General features: G+C 40.8%; 1 protein-coding gene across 1 annotated transcript in view; it reads left to right on the forward strand.

Annotated features, from left to right (window-relative positions):
* The first annotated feature begins 4,023 nt into the window (after positions 1–4,023).
* Positions 4,024–22,698, forward strand: part of LOC123753359 (uncharacterized) — a 35,559-nt gene continuing 16,884 nt past the window's right edge. The window contains exons 1-5 of the mRNA XM_069315128.1: positions 4,024–4,211; positions 5,254–5,378; positions 6,245–6,325; positions 8,387–8,548; positions 21,866–22,050. Of these exons, the coding sequence (XP_069171229.1) occupies positions 4,024–4,211; positions 5,254–5,378; positions 6,245–6,325; positions 8,387–8,548; positions 21,866–22,050 (741 nt within the window). The remainder of the gene's footprint in view (positions 4,212–5,253; positions 5,379–6,244; positions 6,326–8,386; positions 8,549–21,865; positions 22,051–22,698) is intronic.

Genomic DNA, 22,698 nt, shown 5'->3' on the forward strand with positions numbered 1-22,698 from the left:
ACGGCCGTCAAAAGGAAGTGATAGCCGAGGCTATTTGAGCCACTTCCCCGACGGCAACTCGGATGGTAATCTTGGGCATAGCATTTCACCAAATCACCTCATTCTTTGGGGCACACGTGAGGAACACAAATGCGAACAAGCCTGAATGGTCCCCAGGACTATATGCGAATGAAAACTCACACCCCAGAAGTGACTCGAACCCATACTCCCAGAAGCAACGCAACTGGTAACTACAGGGCGCCTTAATCCGCTTGACCATCACGGCCGTCAAAAGGAAGTGATAGCCGAGGCTATTTGAGCCACTTCCCCGACGGCAACTCGGATGGTAATCTTGGGCATAGCATTTCACCAAATCACCTCATTCTTTGGGGCACACGTGAGGAACACAAATGCGAACAAGCCTGAATGGTCCCCAGGACTATATGCGAATGAAAACTCACACCCCAGAAGTGACTCGAACCCATACTCCCAGAAGCAACGCAACTGGTAACTACAGGGCGCCTTAATCCGCTTGACCATCACGGCCGTCAAAAGGAAGTGATAGCCGAGGCTATTTGAGCCACTTCCCCGACGGCAACTCGGATGGTAATCTTGGGCATAGCATTTCACCAAATCACCTCATTCTTTGGGGCACACGTGAGGAACACAAATGCGAACAAGCCTGAATGGTCCCCAGGACTATATGCGAATGAAAACTCACACCCCAGAAGTGACTCGAACCCATACTCCCAGAAGCAACGCAACTGGTAACTACAGGGCGCCTTAATCCGCTTGACCATCACGGCCGTCAAAAGGAAGTGATAGCCGAGGCTATTTGAGCCACTTCCCCGACGGCAACTCGGATGGTAATCTTGGGCATAGCATTTCACCAAATCACCTCATTCTTTGGGGCACACGTGAGGAACACAAATGCGAACAAGCCTGAATGGTCCCCAGGACTATATGCGAATGAAAACTCACACCCCAGAAGTGACTCGAACCCATACTCCCAGAAGCAACGCAACTGGTAACTACAGGGCGCCTTAATCCGCTTGACCATCACGGCCGTCAAAAGGAAGTGATAGCCGAGGCTATTTGAGCCACTTCCCCGACGGCAACTCGGATGGTAATCTTGGGCATAGCATTTCACCAAATCACCTCATTCTTTGGGGCACACGTGAGGAACACAAATGCGAACAAGCCTGAATGGTCCCCAGGACTATATGCGAATGAAAACTCACACCCCAGAAGTGACTCGAACCCATACTCCCAGAAGCAACGCAACTGGTAACTACAGGGCGCCTTAATCCGCTTGACCATCACGGTCAAGCGGATTAAGGCGCCCTGTAGTTACCAGTTGCGTTGCTTCTGGGAGTATGGGTTCGAGTCACTTCTGGGGTGTGAGTTTTCATTCGCATATAGTCCTGGGGACCATTCAGGCTTGTTCGCATTTGTGTTCCTCACGTGTGCCCCAAAGAATGAGGTGATTTGGTGAAATGCTATGCCCAAGATTACCATCCGAGTTGCCGTCGGGGAAGTGGCTCAAATAGCCTCGGCTATCACTTCCTTTTGACGGCCGTGATGGTCAAGCGGATTAAGGCGCCCTGTAGTTACCAGTTGCGTTGCTTCTGGGAGTATGGGTTCGAGTCACTTCTGGGGTGTGAGTTTTCATTCGCATATAGTCCTGGGGACCATTCAGGCTTGTTCGCATTTGTGTTCCTCACGTGTGCCCCAAAGAATGAGGTGATTTGGTGAAATGCTATGCCCAAGATTACCATCCGAGTTGCCGTCGGGGAAGTGGCTCAAATAGCCTCGGCTATCACTTCCTTTTGACGGCCGTGATGGTCAAGCGGATTAAGGCGCCCTGTAGTTACCAGTTGCGTTGCTTCTGGGAGTATGGGTTCGAGTCACTTCTGGGGTGTGAGTTTTCATTCGCATATAGTCCTGGGGACCATTCAGGCTTGTTCGCATATATATATATATATATATATATATATATATATATATATATATACAGTGGTACCTCGGAACACGAGTGTCCCTGTATGCAAGTTTTTCGGAATCGAGTGTCCCTGTATGCAAGTTTTTCGGAATACGAGCAGGATTTCCTCGGAAAATATGTCTCGGAAGGCAAGGGTTACCTCGAAACGCGAATTTGTTTATAAGCGTTCAGGGTGACCTAGCGCGTGGTGGTTTGGCGATCGTCACCCCTCTGCCCCTCAGTTTACCATTTTCTCGCGCCCAGTGACTATCCCACATCAATTCTTCACCCGGCTTTTCAGTGTTTTGTTGGATTTTTGGTCCTTTGACTATACAATTTGTTATTATATATCTCACCATGGGTCCCAAGAAAGACAGTGGTAAGGATCAAGGCCAGAAAGCCCATGTGAGGATGACAATAGAGGAGAAACAAGAGATCATTCGGAAGCATGAGAATGGTACACGTGTTGTTGAACTTTGTAGGCAGTACAACAAAGCCACATCAACAATATGCACTATACTTAAGAAGAAAAATGAGATTATGGGTGCTAAAGTGGCAAAAGGAGTAAGAACAATGACGAAACAAAGACCACAAATACTTGAAGAAGCGGAAAAGTTGTTATTAATTTGGATTCACGACAAGGAATTAAGAGGTGATAGTGTTTCGGAGGCCATTATTTGTGAGAAAGCCAAGGTATTGCACGAAGACCTTCTAAAGAAAATCCCTGCAACGAGTGATGCAGATACGAAAGAGTTTAAGGCAAGCAGGGGCTGGTTTGAAAAATTTAGAAGGAGAAGTGGTATCCATAGTGTTACAAGGCATGGGGAGGCAGCCAGCTCAGACAAACCAGCCGCTGGACGATTTATTGAGGAATTTAAAGAGTTTGCAGAGGCTGAGGGATACCTACCGCAACAAGTGTTTAATTGTGACGTAACAGGACTGTTTTGGAAAAGAATGCCTAAGAGGACGTACATTACCAAGGAGGAAAAATCCTTGCCCGGACACAAGCCTATGAAAGATAGGTTTACGCTTGTGCTGTGTTCAAATGCGAGTGGCGATTTGAAAATTAATCCCTTGCTAGTGTATCATTCTGAAAATCCAAGGGTTTTCAAACAGTATAAAGTGCAGAAAACCCATTTGTGTGTGATGTGGAAGGCTAATAAAAAAGCATGAGTGACTAGGCTTATTTTTTCGGAGTGGGTGAATGAAGTGCTGTGCCCTGCCATTGAAAAATATCTGCAGGAGAAACATTTGCCACTCGAAGCCGTGCTTCTCCTCGACAATGCTCCTGCTCATCCTCCAGGCTTGGAAGATGATTTGTTGCCCAGATACAATAAATTCCTCACAGTTAAATTCCTTCCTCCTAACACCACTCCTCTAATTCCAACCCGTTCTCGCAAATTAAATAAGTCAATATTGACTTATTAAATATGTGCATAGGTGACATACTTAACATAATAGTTTCTTTGAAAAGCTTCATAGAAAACACCGACCTCACCTAACCTACTTATTTGTTAAGATAAGCATCTTAATGCTTCGTAATTACAATTATTACCTAACCTATACCTATAATAGGTTAAGTAACAATTGTAATTACGAAGCTATAAGATGCTTATTTTAACATACTAAGTAGGTTAGGTAAGGTCGGTGTTTTCTATGAAGCTTTTCAAGGGAAACTATTATGATTAGTATGTCACCTATGCACGCAACTAATAAGTCAATATTGACTTATAAAATTTGCGAGAACGGGTTGCTAATTCAGCCTATGGACCAGAAAATCATAGCGAATTTTAAGAAACTTTATGAAAGGGCACTTTTCCGGAAATGTTTTGGAGTGACTGAACCCACAAACCTCACCCTTCAAAGAGTTCTGGAAACACCATTTTAACACTTGTAGTGCTTTAAAACTCATTGACAAATCCTGGCAAGAAGTGACTCAAAGAACCCTGATCTCTGGCTGGAGAAAATTGTGGCCTGAATGTGTGAGAGAACTAGACTTTGAGGGGTTTGAGCCTGGAAATGATGCACCTATTGTTGAGGAAATTTTTACTCTGGGCCGGCAAATGGGCTTGGAATTGGATGATGATGATGTGGAGGAGTTGGTGGAAGAACACAACGAAGAACTGACCACCGAAGAACTCCAAGCCCTTCAACAGGAACAGCAAGACAACGCAGCTGATGATTCTACAGTGGAGGAGGATGAGGCAGTAGCAAATGTTCCTTCTGCAGTAATTAGGAAGGTGTGTCAGATGTGGGAAGAGATTCAAACAATTGTTGAAAAGACTCACCCAGAGAAAGCTGTAGTAGGCCGTTGCCTTAATCTTTTCAATGACAATGTGATGCCTTACTACAGAGACAGCTTGCGAAGAAGGGAACAGCAAGCTTCCATGGACAGATTTATGGTGAGAAAATCGAGCAGTGAGCCTCAACTCCGTGGTGTAGTGGTAAGACACTCGCCTGGCGTTCCGCGAGCGCTATGTCATGGGTTCGTATCCTGGTCGGGGAGGATTTACTGGGCGCAAATCCTTAACTGTAGCCTCTGTTTAACGCAACAGTAAAATGTGTACTTGGATGAAAAAACGGTTCTTTGTGGCAGGGGATCGTATTCCAGGGACCTGCCCGAAACGCTATGTGTACTAGTGGCTGTACAAGAATGAAACAACTCTTGTATATATCTCAAAAAAACAAAAACAAAAAAAAAACAGGACCTATTGGCACTCAGATAAAACGTGCCAGGGAGAGCACACCAGAAAGGTCCTCACTGCCTGATGTGATAATGGAAGGGGACTCCAATTCCAAACAGTAACTCCTCTCCTCCTCCTCACCGTCTTCCATACGCCTACAGCATTCAACAGCAAGGTAAGTAATAACTTGAACATAGTTTTGTAGGTTTATTTAGATGAATTAGGTATAAAAATTTAGTTTGACGTGGGGTTTTTGGGGTAGTCAGGAACGGATTAATTCATTTCCCATTATTTCTTATGGGGAAATTAGCTTCGGAATATGAGCCGTCTCCAGGAACGAATTAAACTCTTAAACTGAGGTACCCCTGTACACACACACACATTATATATATATATATATATATATATATATATATATATATATATATATATATATATATATATATATATATATATATATATATATATATATATATATATGTATATATATATATATATATATATATATATATATATATATATATATATATATATATATATATATATATATATATATATATATATATATAAGTATTACAACACCTATTTACAATAGTGTCTCTCATGCAGGACACAATACAATGGCAGTGTTCATCAAATCCTGGTGAATCCACTTTCCAGGTACACGTCGTCCACACCTAATGGCACACCGTATCACATACACGATGTGCCAATACCCCACCTCCGCTCTCCAGGTACACACTGGCAAAGGGTTCAGCAACACTCTGATAAGGGTCTCACACAATCACATACAGGGGTAGCTAACACCCTGGCAGAAGTCTCTAGCGGCTTGCTAGCAGCACTTCTTGACAGTGGCCCCACTATCATTGTGTAACTCTTCCTGGCCAATCCTGGGTACGTCGGTCCATACAACACTGCATACCTCAGCAGCTACCACACTGCTCTGACCAACAGTGGCCAATTAGTCCTCACACAGGACCAAGTCAAGAGTTCTGGACAGCCCAAGGTGAACTGCCTTCCTCGACGCAATCCCCTCCTTATGTTACCTCTGTGAACATAAAACGTCATTAGCTAGACAGACAGTATACTAGGTGGCCCTAGGATAACACCCTTCCTTCAGGAATCTGACATTATAAATTGTAGCCATAACCTAGATGGTGTTGATCTCGATACGCCACTCATCAGAGGTCACCATCATCGACCTCCTCTTCTCAGGATACAGGAAACTGGAGCCTTCAACTGATACCATGCCACCACCAACAGATGACGTTGTCTGTGTAGCATCCAATACCGAGGAGTTGGAGTGCAGACCCATGAATGGCGCTGTAATCGCCACTCCGTACTTTAGTGATGGTGTAGATACCATAACAATTACTTAATAATAAGAAATTGAAGATCACTACACGTGGGCTCTTCGACTAAAGGTCACATAAAACGTTCATCACTCAACAGGTAGCTGATAAATTGAAATTCAACTCTTATGTCAAGTAAAGTTAAACATCTCAGAGTTCCTGACAAATACAGGGCCCCAAGATTATAAAACTGTAAGAGGCTATAGTAGTGGACAAAATTCCATCTGACCTATATGTTTATGGTCCAGGGAACACAGCCAAATGCCTTTGGAGTAAAGGAGTTAAGTTGGCTGACTTTAAGATCAAGTCTGACCACCTCACCGATGTTGGTACTTGTGGGTGTAGACTATTATTATAACTTCATTACTTGGTGCTCTAAACAATAGAGAATGACCCTGTTACTATCTGCTGGAGGCAAATTGCTCACTGGACCAGTGTTGTGCCAGAAACAATCCACGTCAGTGTACAGCCAACAAGTCAATCCAGTAAAGATTGTGTGACTAGGCCTAGAGTAGTCAACACTTAAATTCAGAGACGTACCTGAAGATGAGTCTGATCCCCCCCATATATAAATTATGGGATTTAGACACCTTAGGCATCATCCCTGAACAACCCAGTCCTGATGATACCTGAACCTATCAACAATATCTAGATTATGTTGTCTATAAAGAAAATCAGTACTGAGTAAGACTGTCATTGAAACTAAATCATCAACAGCTTCCAGTAAACCAGCGGCGCGGCAGTGTGTGACGTCACACTAGTTTGCTTGTTTTCGGTTGGGGAGTTCTATCCACTAGTTCGGTTTTTGGTAGCAATTTTAACCAGAATAGGGGTTTGTTTTGGGGCACTTACCTTTCTGGGTGCCTGTTCCGGTCGATGGCAGACATAGAATGCTTCCAACTACACGGGGGCTTCTATAGGCCATTGCTCCCCTTGCCTCTCTGAGGGGGCCTGGTTCTGGCCGTGGTCCCCGGTAGGCCTAAGAACTCCATACACATGACTGATGCCAAAGTCTGACATTAGCATATCAGCCTGGGATAGCTTCGGGGAGCCTCCGGGACTCACCCAGAAAATGGCGTTTCATTACATTCAACGCTGGTTTTTTGAGGGGTTATTTTTCTTGACTGTTTCTACACATATTGACCTAGAACTTTCACATATTCGAGTACGAATGCAAAGTATTGTTTATTAAAACATACAAGAACATTCATTAATTAGAACAGGCATATTTATTGTCGATAACTTCAACATCAATTATCTCTCAAAAAAAATAATTTCTACTTTGAGACTGAATAAAAAATTCAGTTTCTGACCACATCTCACCATTTTTACATATTATGTACAAAGTACTTAGTTCTAAGGAATCCTTGCTGTCGTTTAGTCATAAACCCATAACTTTTGGAGTTATGATTTTTTTACATCTAAATCTTGCACATATTTGGAAGGCCACAGTGAATAATTTTTTTACAGTAAACTGTACTCTCAAACAATATTTTGCAGCAAGCAACATGAACTTTATATGCTATTCTGAGACTATAATGAATACAATAAAAATTGGTAACATTTTAACATTTTTATTCATAATTTGAAATTGTCAAACTTTTCATTTTTTTTTTAATTTTATTTTTAACTTTTTTCTGTTCATAGTATGATGTTGATCCGTTACAAAAAGTTAGAGCATTTACCATGAAGCTATTACTCACAAAAAATTTAGTGTGTTTGAGGAAGTTTCGGGCTCGTGTCACCAGGCCCCTTAACTGCAGTGCCAAGGCAAAGGCAAATAGTGTCTCACTGAATGATTTGCCTTCAAACTGGCCCGAGTCTGACACAAAGATTCTGTGATGTGCTGTTATGATTTCGCCTTGGAACCTATGCCTTCATCGCCGATATAAGTATGGCATTCCTTAGAGTAGGTCTTCAAAAGAAACATCGAAATTTCACAGAGTTGCTCTGGGTTAAGGATCCTAATGATCCACACAGTGAAACTGTCACCTACAGGTTTGCCTCAGTATTATTTGGGGCCACGTCTTCTCCGCTTCTGCTTCAAGCAACTTTGGATATGCATTTGAAGAAGTCCTATAGCCTTTACAAGACAAATTAGCAATAATCTGTATGAAGATAATTTCCAGGAGACCACTAGTGACAAATCTAAATTCATACAAATACATCATGAGGCTAATCGCAAATTGTTTGGGGCCAATATGCCTCTCTAGTCGTGGGCCTCCGATAATAAACAACTGAATCAGTTAATAGAGACTGAATTCCCAGATTATAAAGTACCTCAAAAACTCAAAGTACCTGGGGTGGAATGGAACACCACCTCTGATGAGTTAAATATAAAATCAGTGGATATAGATAACACTTAACTATAAGGAATTTATTGCCTTTAGTCACCAAGCCATTTGACCCTTTGGGCTTAATAAGCCCCATCTTAATTAAGGGCAAACTCCTCATGCAGGAGTGCTGGCAACAGAAATTGGGTTGGGATGATCCATTGCCCAATGACTTGCAGGAAAAGTGGCAACAGATGACAACGGATCTAAGTATCCTCAGTAACCTTAAATTCCCTCGCAACATGATAAGTTCTGAACAACCTATAAATTGCATGTGTTTTGCGGCGACGCCTCAGGAAAGGCTTATGGCGCTGTAGCCTATCTAGTGAGTAATGAGCTGGACACACTTCTAAAGCTAGGGTGGCACTATTAAGAAGGCGGTCATTACCTCAAATGGAGTTGACAGCATTACTAGTAGGAGTTGATTGGCTCATTACCTGACCAAGGCACAAAATAACCTTCACTTCTCTGAGATAGTAGTGTGGTCAGATAATGAGGCAGTCTTGCAATGGTAAAAAACAATCATAACAAAACTCCCTACGGTAGCTATCGCGTTAGGGAGATAAGAGAGTTGTCAGCAGGGTACAAACTACGACATATACCCACAAAGGAAAACCCAGCTGACTACCTTTCAAGAGGATTGACGTTAAGGCAATTAGCCAAAACCGATATGTTGTTCACTGGACCCCAGTGGCTAGCCAGTGGCCTGAACAAAGGCCAGAAGTCATAGTGACCAATGTCACTGTTCTCACTGAGACAACAGAACCCCCCCCCCCTCGAACCTTTGCTATTGATCCTAGTCGATATTCTAGTCTAAGCAAACTACTAGGGATTACTCAGACAGTATTTGATTTTCTTAATAAAGTAGAGATCAGATACCAATTCCCTAGTCCACTAAAGTATTGGGTCAAACAAGCCCACACTGAAACTATATGGGAGAAATTATGAAAATCTCCCTGACTAGAGGAGACAAGTCAGGGAGATGATTTATAGCACACTGGACTTCTGATCCTGTGGTCCCGGGTTCGATCCCGGGCGCCGGCGAGAAACAATGGGCAGAGTTTCTTTCACCCTATGCCCCTGTTACCTAGCAGTAAAATAGGTACCTGGGTGTTAGTCAGCTGTCACGGGCTGCTTCCTGGGGGTGGAGGCCTGGTCGAGGACCGGGCCGTGGGGACACTAAAAAGCCCCGAAAAGCCCCGAAATCGTCTCAAGATAACCTGACTCAGGGAGTCAGATAACCGAGTGAAAGTCCACTAAATTATAGTAAATCTGAATTTAAATATACAACTGCTTGAAAATTCCCCACACACCCCTTTTCTTCCATTACAACCACTCCCACCACCTGCCACCAGTGACAACAACTGCCACCACCTGCAACCAGTGACAACAACTGCCACCACCTGCCACCAGTGACAACCACTGACACCACCTGCCACCAGTGACAACAACTGCCACCACCTGCCACCAGTGACAACAACTGCCACCACCTGCCACCAGTGACAACCACCGACACCCCCTGCCACCAGTGACAACAACTGCCACCAGTGACAACAACTGACACCACCAGCCACCAGTGACAACAACTGACACCACCAGCCACCAGTGACAACAACTGACACCACCTGCCACCAGTGACAACAACTGACACCACCTGCCACCAGTGACAACAACTGACACCACCTGCCACCAGTGACAACAACTGACACCACCTGCCACCAGTGACAACAACTGACACCACCTGCCACCAGTGACAACAACTGACACCATCTGCCACCAGTGACAACAACTGACACCCCCTGCCACCAGTGACAACAACTGACACCACCTGTCTCCAGTGACAACAACTGACACCACCTGCCACCAGTGACAACTGACACCCCCTGCCACCAGTGACAACAACTGACACCACCTGTCTCCAGTGACAACAACTGACAACACCTGCCACCAGTGACAACAACTGACACCACCTGCCACCAGTGACAACAATTGACACCACCTGCCACCAGTGACAACTGACAACACCTGCCACCAGTGACAACAACTGACAGCACCTGCCACCAGTGACAACAACTGACAACACCTGCCACCAGTGACAACAACTGACAGCACCTGCCACCAGTGACAACAACTGACACCACCTGCCACCAGTGACAACACCTGCCACCAGTGACAACAACTGACACCACCTGCCACCAGTGACAACTGACAGCACCTGCCACCAGTGACAACAACTGACACCACCTGCCACCAGTGACAACAACTGACAGCACCTGCCACCAGTGACAACACCTGCCACCAGTGACAACAACTGACACCACCTGCCACCAGTGACAACAACTGACAACACCTGCCACCAGTGACACCACCTGCCACCAGTGACAACAACTGACACCACCTGCCACCAGTGACAACAACTGCCACCAGTGACAACAACTGACACCACCTGCCACCAGTGACACCACCTGCCACCAGTGACAACAACTGCCACCACCTGCCACCAGTGACAACAACTGACAACACCTGCCACCAGTGACACCACCTGCCACCAGTGACAACAACTGACACCACCTGCCACCAGTGACACCACCTGCCACCAGTGACAACAACTGCCACCACCTGCCGCCCATGACAACCACTCACATTACTGGACTTATTCGGTAAATATTCGTTAAGCTACTGTATATATGAGATACCGTAGTTTTTTCTTTCCATACAGAAGGGCAGGGGAAGTGGTGCTGCCTTGTTTGGGGGTCTTGTTATGCTGCGAATATAGGCCTAAACCTGAATTATACTTCAACATTTTTGAGAGTCGACCCATGCGCCAGGTCGACTAGTTCGCCGGCATATACGGTACTTAATTTTTCTTTATGTCAAAGTTTCTCTTGACTATTACTAGGGTTTGGTTGGCATTTTTTTTTTTACTGCTGCTCCCACTTGATTAGTGAATGCTGACTCCAAGGTCCTTATCTTAACCAATCTGTTGCTAGGTACTGTTGTTGATCTATTAGATTTTGTGGATACATTTTTATACCCCAAATGCAAGGCCATGTACTATTCCATATTAAAAATCATTTTCCAGTCTTCTGACCATTTGTGAAGTTCATGTAGATCTCTTTGCAAGACCTTAATGTAATTTTTACTTCCTACGTTTCCTTAAATCCCTCCCATTCTGTTTTGATAGTATTTTCGGCAACTATGTTGTGGGAACCGACCTGTGACATTTATATTTATTTAATTTATATGAATTTATATTTAAGTTAATTTATATATTTTGATAGCAATTTGTATGATGTTAAGTGGACTGTATTTCTGCAATAATCTCGCAAATCGATCCTTACACATTTGGGGGGGTTATATTAAATTTATATATATGCAGCCAATCAAACTACAGTATTAACTACATATATTAGTAAATAAATTGGAGGTGCCTTATCTTATTGTACAGCAGGCTTAGTCCACCAGGTATAACTAGGATGTAGACACCAAATTATCCTCGTGTGAGGCTAGCTTCCTTCACTCATAGCAACTGATGTACCAAGATAATTCTTGCTTCCTCCTCTTGTTCCTGTCAAAGGGCACTAGCTGTAAGCCGGAATCCTAATATATGACAGCTATATCAGAGAAAGCACTGTATTAGATAAGGACCAAGGCTTAATTACCTGGGTTGAGTCGATCGTTCGTGTTCTAACCGGAATTAATCTATCATTAGATAGATTCTATCTAACATTACTGGCTAATAATGACTTAGATAAGATTTCGGAAAGACACTTCCCTTGTGGTTGTTGACAGCGTGTTGATGATGGTAGAACACTTTGATCTCCATAACACTTCGTCCAAGAGAAATTATTGGAGCTGAATTCGCTCCAACGACTCTGTCTAACAAACAATGGCTGACCTCTTCACACCACTGCTCTGACGCTACTGGCTCTCCTTGTCCAGTGTCAATAAGTGATAGAATGGTCACATTTACTTTATTTTGATACTGGTAATTAAATTAATTCAAATGAGATGTTTTTATGATATTAAAAGTCCAAAGACTAATGTATTTAAGAATAATTCCCAACAGAATAGCTGGTGAATTTCTAGTACTATGTGGCACTGATATCCCATTTTCTATTGATGGAAAATTCCACTACATGCTACATTTTCAACCCGTTCTCGCAAATTCGTAAAGTCAATATTGACTTATTAACTACGTGCATAGGTGATATACTAAACATAATAGATACCCTTAAAAAGATTCATAGAAAACACCGACCTTACCTAACCTTGTTAGTATCTTAAGATAAGCATCTTATTGCTTCGTAATTGCAATTATTACTTAACCTATACCTATTATAGGTTAGGTAATAATTGTAATTACGAAGCAATAAGATGCTTATCTTAAGATACTAACAAGGTTAGGTAAGGTCGGTGTTTTCTATGAATCTTTTTAAGGGTATCTATTATGTTAAGTATGTCACCTATGCACATATTTAATAAGTCAATATTGACTTATTAAATTTGCGAGAACGGGTTGTACATTTTCTAAGGGCAACTTGTGTATACAACACAGCAGCAATATTATCTGCCTATTGTATGTAATATTATTAAATGGTGTCTGATTTTCCAACATAATTCCCCAGGGGGCTGCTCACGGGTCGAAGTCCTATTTAGAACAGACGAACACCGATACTCCTCCTTCGAATTATTAAATTAATTTGATGTTAGTAGTTAGTAATCACACATTTGTGCGTCTGTACATACATGACAGATGTCCCCTACTAGAGTTACAGGGGTTAGAAGTCTAATGCGATTTCATTTCCCTGTTAACTCTTGAGAGGCTAAAATTATAACCTAAATACATATTATTTAACCCAGTAGACTGAATGTGATCAAGTACTACAATCACCTTGAGGTGCCACCGGAGCTTAGCGTCCCCGCGGCCCGGTCGTCGATCAGGCCTCCTGCCTGGTCAAGTACGACCAGTCAAGTATGATTCAGGGACTGCAGTGAGATCAGCGACATTAGATATAACTAGAAGCTTGTTCAGGTAACTGGTCACTGATATATGAACACTGAGGCCCATGGAATTCATCTTGATTAAATAATAAATGTATCAAAATCACTCATCAGCTTTATTGGGGTTTAATTTAGTTAATTCAGAGGACTGAATAGTCCATCATTAAAGTCAAGCATGGTTCTGAGACTGCAGTGGGTTCAGTGACATTGGTCGCAGTGACTTGTAGCTGTTTAGGCTACTGTTCACTGATTTGCCACTGAGGCCTCATGAACTCATCTTCAGCTTTAAATGATGATATTAACATCAACCTCTGTTGCTATAGTCAGCTGTAATCTCCTTAGTATAATGCTACTGGAGATATATAACCAGCTGACAAATTTAGATTTCTACTGGTATTGTTTATCTGCAGGCATAGGTCTCCTCAGGCTTAATACTGGGTCTGAGAGTAATTTGCCTCCTGCAGAATTTACTACTGTTATGCCCTGATAATTAGTAGGGCTACCGATGAATCGATGGTGGTAGCCTGTACCTACAAGGATACCGAAGTCGGTGAGGTGATCAGACTTAATATTATCTGCCAATTTTATTCCTCTATATCTCAGGAATTTGGCTGTTGCTCACAGACCTTGTACTTGTAAGTCTGCTGGTATTTTGTCCACCACAATAGCTTGTACTTGACAGACGTACCTGCCTAAACGTACTGATGGTTGTACCACCGGGTAGACTTGAGGTTCTATATCTGTTAGAAACCCTGAGATGTTGATTGTCGTCTGGGCTACAGGCCTTAATTGTAGTTCATCTGCCAACCTTTTAGTGACATATGTTCTCTGAGATCCTTGGTCAAACAACCCACGGGTATGGACCTTGGCCCTCTTATTCTGAATGGTAATTTGGGCAGTAGGCAAAGTCGCATTACTTTTGGATTCTGCCGATTGGACACTAATTTTCTCTCGCACCTTGCAAAACTGTACTGTGGTGGGAATGCTATCTTCCACCTTGGGTCTTGAATACGTTAATTTCGTATGTTTGCACAGTGCTGCATGGTGCCTACATCTTCTACACCTGTTGCAGGTGTTGAATTGGGTATTACAATAGTCTATGTCGTGTGACTTGAGACACCTTGAACATCTCCCTAATTCCTGGAGTTGCTTAATACGAGTGTCTCTGTCTGGATAATTAGCACAACGGTATATTGAATGTTTCTTTTTGCAGAACATACATGTCCCCCAGCCTACTGCACGCTTAGAAGTTACCGGTTTGGGTGAATAAGTAACAGTAGGCTTGGAGGATTCTGCTGCATTGTCAGATTTTCTCCAATTAGATGTGAGAGTACTTGGCTGATGTTTATTTGGGGTAGTTGTTTTACCCTTTAATTGACTATTATTTTCTATTTCTGTAGGCTCGCAAGAGGCTTTAACCTCCTCATTTGCACGTCGTTTGTTTATGATGGAATGCAAACCTTCAATTATGTCCTGTACTGTCAGGATGGTGTTATGTTGATGTGTGTATAATTCATCTAGTATATCGCTGGACAATTTTCGTTGAAGGACTACTTTGGTCATCCATTCACTAGTGGTTATATCAACCTTAAGACTGAATGTTCTTAGTAGTGACTCAAACTCCATGCTGAAGGATTGTAATGAGTCAGTAGTCTGGTCACGTTGAGGTAAGTCCAGCAATTGCAGTACTAAATGTATGACAGTTTTCTCATTGCCAGCATTATCCCTAGGAAGCTGGACTGGGAAATTAGTGTTGTCGCTATTTTCATTTACATTTTCTACTACTGGTTCAGCTTCACCTCTAATTTCAATTTGGAGCCATGTTTACTTAGTAGCCTCAGGTATTGGGTTTTCAGAATCCACAGAGACTGTGGATAAATTGTCTGAGAACTGTTTAATTTCTGGTGGTATAATATTGGGTGATGCTGTAGTGGGTGAGGCTTTATCCTCGTTGATTAAAGGATCTAATCTGGCTTGACATTTATTCTCAAAAAGATCCAGATCTTCCATAACATTATCTACTTTATTTGATGTTCTTGCTATTTGTTCTGATTCAATTATCCTGTGTAAGTACTCCAACCTGACTTGAGGTTTCTTCTTCATATTGTGCTAGGTCAGACAGGAATGGCTCCACATCTTCAACTACTGTGTCGTCGTCGTCGTCGTGCACTTGATTTTGGTAAGATTTCCTATTCGCTTTCAATAGATGCAATTGGATTTGAATCTGTAATACTGTAGTGGTATTTTCAACCGATGATAATTAATTACAGGCTCATGTAACAACTGTTCATATTGGTCGAGATCTCTTGTCAGTTGGCGTTTACTAAAGCACGTTTTGCTTTCTGTGGATTAGTCATGGTGACTTGTTAATTGAAAAGTACTAGCTCATAAATTGTGAGCAAGTACTGATGGTAGCCTAGGGTAAAAATTCTGCTATCCCTAGGCTATAATCCTACCTCTTCTAGAGGTTAGCACTTAAAATTAATACACATTATATATATATATTCATACACACTAATGATTCGAGTGATAAACTATTGTCATTGGAAGTACCTTTAGGTTAGCTCCTCAATTATCACCCTAGGATGGTATAGACACTAATTAATCACTCAAAGGTGTAATGATCATAAGTAAATTATTATATATACACAACTCGACTTGAGCTGTTATTAATTACACCCAAAATAGGGTCTGTACCATTCATTAATGGTGCTAGGTTGTTTAATATAGTACAACTAGACAATGGTAATAATGGGACTAGGATGAACAATAAATAGTTCAACTAGTCAATGGTAATATCCTACCCTATTGTGGGTTGGCAATTGGTGAATATTATATTGTGAACACTAGTGCAATATATATTAAATAATTCTCTATTTTGGAGAAATAATATACACAATTATTGATGATAGCCTCTATGAAACTTCTAATATTATCTAGAAGTATTAAATATTATTAGTGACCTCGCGAAATTAACACCACAAAATTCGTGGATAATCTCTCTCGAAATTAACACCACAAAATTCGTGGATAATCTCTCTCGAAATTAACACCACAAAATCCGTGAATACACAGCCACTAATTTGGCTGGCTTTAAAATAAGCGCTGTCACTTCACAGAATAACATCCCACCAAATCGGTGGATGACCATGAAACCGCTGATGAGGCTGGACTTAGGGGCTCGTAAGCTCGCTCGAGGCTACGCTGTCGGTCTCTGACTGGCGATGTATTGTTATTTGTATAAATCACACTAGTACTAGTATATTTAATGAATCCACTGGTTAATTCTGGTTCATCCCATACAAAGATGACCAAATAATCTGTCATCCGGCTCGAAGATGACCATATAATGTGGAAACCGACCTGTGAGATTTATATTTATTTAATTTATATAGAATTTATATTTACGTTAATTTATATATTTCGATAGCATTTTATGTGATGTTAAGGGGACTGTATTTCTGCAATAATCTCGCAAATCGATCCTTACACATTTGGGGGGTTTATATTAAATTTATATATATGCAGCCAATCAAACTACAGTATTAACTACATATATTAGTAAATAAATTGGAGGTGCCTTATCTTATTGTACAGCAAGCTTAGTCCACCAGGTATAACTAGGATGTAGACACCAAATTATCCTCGTGTGAGGCTAGCTTCCATCACTCATAGCAACTGATGTACCAAGATAATTCTTGCTTCTTCTACTTGTTCCTGTCAAAGGGCACTAGCTGTAAGCCGGAATCCTAATATATGACAGCTATATCAGAGAAAGCACTGTATTAGATAAGGACCAAGGCTTAATTATCTGTGTTGAGTCGATCGTTCGTGTTCTAACCGGAATTAATCATATCTACCTAACATTACTGGCCAATAATGACTTAGATAAGATTTCGGAAAGACACTTCGCTTGTGGTTGTTGACAGCGTGTTGATGATGGTAGAACACTTTGATCTCCATAACACTTCGACCAAGAGAAATTATAGGAGCTGAATTCGCTCCAACGACTCTGTCTAACAAACAATGGCTGACCTCTTCACACCACTGCTCTGACGCTACTGGCTCTCCTTGTCCAGTGTCAATAAGTGATAGAATGGTCACATTTACTTTATTTTGATACTGGTAATTAAGTTAATTCAAATGAGATGTTTTTATAATATTAAAAGTCCAAAGACTAATGTATTTAAGAATAATTCCCAACAGAAAAGCTGGTGAATTTCTAGTACTATGTGGCAATGATATCCCGTTTTCTATTGGCGGAAAATTCCACTTCAAGCTACATTTTCTAAGGGTAACTTGTGTATACAACACAGCAGCAATATTTTTTGCCTATTGTATGTAATATTATTAAATGGTGTCGGATTTTCCGACATATGTAGACCATCATACATATACTGTATTGACATGTTGGATAATTAGATAGTAAAATTTGGTACTATTCACTTTATAGAGTCCAGAAAAATATAGCTAAAAACCAAATCTAAATATTCCTAGGCCTAGTAAATTATATATAGATGTACTTTATTACACCTAGTACATATAGTATCGTTATGCAAATACAAATATTTATTCAGGTAAAGTACATACATAGAAGGTAAAATACAAAAGTTGTGGGTTCATAGATAGAGCTAGTACATACAATGCCTAAAGTCACTATGAATGCAAAGGATTTCGGGCAGGAAAAACACTAAGACTAAAACTTAATACTAACTTAGATTAAAGTATAAATTGTGTTGTGAAAAAATCAGAAAAAAAGGAAAAAAGGGGGGGGGGGGGGGGGAACATGGCAGAAAAAAAACAAAAATACAATTTGGTCAACAAACAGCATTGTTAAAAATCGAAGACATGGGTTGACATTCAGAGGTGAGGTAGGTTACAATGAGTTAATTGGGTGGTACTTAGTTTTTATCTTAAACTGGTTGGGAGAGGGTACATAACATAATTGGGAAGGTCATTCCATATTCGAGGTCCCTTGATTTGTAAAGCATTTCTTGTTTGACTAAGTCGTACTCTTGGAATATCAAATAGGTATTTGTTTCTGGTGTGGTGCTCATGGGATCTGTTACAACCTTCTAGGAAGCTTTTAAGGTCAGGATTGACATTACAGTTCAGCGTAATTACAGTTATTTATATAATACACATGAGAGGATGTGCAGTGACTTAGAGATAAAATTGTTGGTCTCGTGGAAGGTCTTACAACAATAGAGAATGTGTGCGACTACAGGAGAATAGGCAGATATGTAAAAAGGAAAGATCGACCTTTGAGGATCACCCTAAATGGTGATTAATATCTAACATATTCAGAGATTTGAGTAAGGGTACCGAGTGATGTCTGGGGCCAGAGTTAGAGATTGTCCTAATAGCAGCTTTGTGCTGGGTAATTAGAGGACGTAAATGATTTTGGGTAGTAGAACCCCAAGCACAAATACCATAGTTGAGATAAGGATAGATGAGAGAGTAATAGAGTGTCACCAGGGCAGGGTGAGGTACATAATATCTGATCTTAGAAAGAATGCCAACAGTTTTTGAAACTTTTTATTATATATTTAGAATGGGTCCTTGGAAATTCAGCTTGTGGTCAATGAGAACGCCAAGGATTTTGCCATCAACTTTGTTACAAATTTGGGTATTGTTAATCCTGAGATTAATTTGATTTGAGGATGTATTGCCAAACAAAATATAGAAAGTTTTGTCAATATTGAGGATGAGTTTGTTGGCAGTGAGCCAGTGATGGACTTTTTTTTAGCTCAGTATTCACTGTGACATTTAGAGCAAGGGGGTCAGGACTGGAATAAATGAAGCTCGTGTCGTCAGCAAATAGAATTGGTTTGAGATGTTGGGAGGTCATTAATGTAGATGAGAAAGAGGAGAGGGCCAAATATGCTGCCCTGGGGAACACCAATGTTGATGGGTAGAGTGGGAGAAATTGAATTATTCACAGAAACATACGGGAGCCTGTCAGTAAGGTAAGACTTAAGGTACTGCAGGGAGTGACCTCTGACTCCATAATGTTGTAATTTAAGAAGAAAGTTTTGGTGGTTGATAGTGTCAAAAGCCTTACGCAGGTCCACAAATAACCCAACAGGGAACTCATTTTTATTAAGAGCTGCATGTAGCAAATTAATCATACAAATAAGTGCATCGTTAGTGCTTTTTTGGGGTCTGAAGCCATATTGACAAGAGCTAAGTATATTGTGTTTGGCTAGATAAGAGTAAAGCTGCTTGTTGATAAATTTTTCAAATATTTTAGACAAGTTTGGCAGAATTGATATAGGTCTGAAGTTGTTAATATTAGTGGGATCATCCACATTTGTGGACAGGGGTTACTCTCCCTTTTTTTTTTGTAGAATATCTGGAAAGGTTTGGACTTCAAGTGACTTGTTGAAGAGCAATGCAATAGCAGGAGCTAATAATCTGGAGGCTTTTTTGTAAATAAGAGTTGGTATCTCCTCAAGAGCACCAGACTTGGTTTTAAGGGAAAGAATTATGTCAGTAACATCAGTGGAATTAGTAGGCATTAGGAACAGAGACTGTGGATAGTTACCTGGAAGATAGTCCTGAATATTAGTACTGGAAGATGGAATATCATTTGCAAGGGATGACCCAATGGAAGAGAAGAACCTATTTAACTCAAAAGCAGTGTCAGAGGCTGAAAGCAGACCATCATTATTTGACAGGAGTATTGGTTTGGTATTTAAAATCTTTGATCCTAATATTTGTGAAATTGTGCTCCATGTTTTCTTAATGTTGCCCTTTGTGTGGGTAAATTTATCTTCGTAGTATTTAATTTTGGCTCTACTAATTATTTTAGATAGCAATGATGAGTAATTCTTTGAAGACGATTCCTAACCTATACTTCTTCTCAAGGTCATGTTTTTAATTAATGGATTTAAGTATCCCCTTTGTAAGCCAAGGATTGTTTAGCCTTTTAGTTGTGTCTTGTTGTGTTAGCATAGGACAGTGGGTGTTATAAAGGCTGAGAGTTTTTTGAAGAAAAGATTGCACTTGCACTTATGCTAGGCTAGGTTTTGTTAGCAACATAAATACAAAACCTTGTCCAGTTTGCCAAATTCAGTAGTACCAAACTCTATTTCCTAATTGTCCATTACGTCAAAATATGTACAACGATCCACATTTTTACTGTAAATACCATCTAAAGAGAAGAATAGGCTGCATATATCTTAAGAGACATCGACAATAACGTGGCTTGTAATATTCTCATCTATGTGACTCATATATATGACAAAAAGCCTCAATAACCTTGTGGCACCCCACTCACTACAATCCTCCAGTCAGATTCCGTTGCATTTAGAACGAAGGATCTAGATAGACGAAAATATAGATTTATAGATAGGTGAATGAATATATAAGAGAAAAGATAGATGGATAGATAGGTGGATGGACAGATAGATGGATTGATAGATACATGGATGGATAGATAGATGTAGAGATAAATGGATAGACAGGTGGAAAGTTAGATTGAATATGGATTCATAGATTGGTAGATGAATAGGTAGGTAGACATAAATAGAAGGGAGACAGACAGACAGACCCGGGCAATGTCGAGTACCTCTAGTATATAGAAAAAAATATATATGTTAGGTACAGTATTCAGACAATGAGTCACAATAACGTGGCTGAAGATATGATGACCAAACCACACATCAGAAAATAAAGAAACGACGACGTTTCGGTTCATCTGGACCATTATCAAGTCTTGTGATCAGCTTGATATTGGTCCGTGTTGATAATTGTCCAGGACGGACCCTAAACGCCGTCGTTTCTTCGTTTTCTGATGTGTGGTTTGGTCATCATAGGCCTGGTATTGTTTACTTAGGCCTAGCAGCTCCTCGAGATAACACAGGCATAGGTAGCATTAAGTAAACACGCTTAAGTGCTTATAAATGACTTTTTTTCTTTGTAATACATATATTATTTTTTGTAACAGAATATCAATGACTAAAAATCTAGAAGAAAACAAACAGAATCTTTAATCTTTACTTGGTAATTGAGTCACTGTCAGTCAGCAACTGGCTTTACTTAATATTAGTGTTTTGGGTAAGACACGATCAGACGAGGACGAGGGTCTTGATAACTATGTATGCAGAACTTCAATATATTGGTTAACAGGATAGACAAATATAGCCACATATAAATCTATTTATAATTACTTATATCCTAGTTTATATAAAAAAAATCTAGAAAACTTTCAAGCAAAGATATTATGATCTAAGGTGAAGTATAACCTAAGTGACAATATATCACTAGAAAATTATAGGTTGATAGTTGCTGGGAGACAACTGTGAAGTCAAGGTGTCAACTCGTCCAAGTGAGCTGGAGCATCTTAGGGTTTGTTCCCCGGACAGGTTCCAAGCATTCGCGATAGATAGAAATATTCTGGTCGCGTGTAATATTGGTTTTATTAAGGAATGTTCCACAGAGCCTCCATTAGGTGAAATAATTTCATAGATAATACGAAAACGCTCCTACAAATTGCTCCTACTGTGTACCCTATTGCCCCTCCTACAGTGTGCACTTTTGCCCCTCCTACAGTGTGCACTTTTGCCCCTCCTGCAGAGTGGCCTTCTGCAGCCTGCCCTTCTGCCCCTCTTCTAACGTACCCTTTGTTCCTCCTGACTTTAGTTCATGCACTCCTTGCCACAGCCAGCAACAAGACAACACTTGTGGCCCCTGCCAGTCCTCCGACACTTCAGGTCAGAAGTACACTGGTCGTAGTATTGAATGCAGACCCTTCCGAACGAGTTGGGATCCGGACAGCGTCTCCTGTGGAAAGTTTGTATTAGAAGTCGGAAATGGAAGAAAATGGGTTATAGAAACACTTATAATTAAGGTACATTAAATTAAGACTTAAAACGAATAAACAAGAGAAATGAATTAAATTAGTTTTTTCTCAAGCTTTGCTATCTCCAATACAGGACATTTTTGGGTAATTTGGCAAGGAAATGAAGTTATTACAAGGACGTGTGATTGCTGAATTCTATCAAATTTAGGTTAGACATATATTAATGTGCTTGGGAGGATACAAATAGGATAAGCGTGGAAAGGACCAATAGGAGCTGCCCAACTTGAGCTATTTATTAGCAGTGGACTAATGCCCCTCCTGAGGTTAATAGGCCTTAAACATAACATCAAGCTTTCTGGTTGGTCAATTAGCTATTGGTGTGTCCTTAATAACCTTCCTCAGGTTGATAAGCTTTAAATCAAATACCAAACTTGCTGGTTAATCAGAAAGCTATTATGGAGGCCTTCAGGGTCTATGTGTGTAAAGTTATTACTTCAGTAATTTATCTTACCTTCAGTGGACTGTATAATGGGTTGGTTATGTGTTCCACTCAACTCCA

The sequence above is a fragment of the Procambarus clarkii genome, chromosome 80 (assembly GCF_040958095.1).
Source record: "Procambarus clarkii isolate CNS0578487 chromosome 80, FALCON_Pclarkii_2.0, whole genome shotgun sequence".
NCBI lineage: Eukaryota > Metazoa > Arthropoda > Malacostraca > Decapoda > Cambaridae > Procambarus > Procambarus clarkii.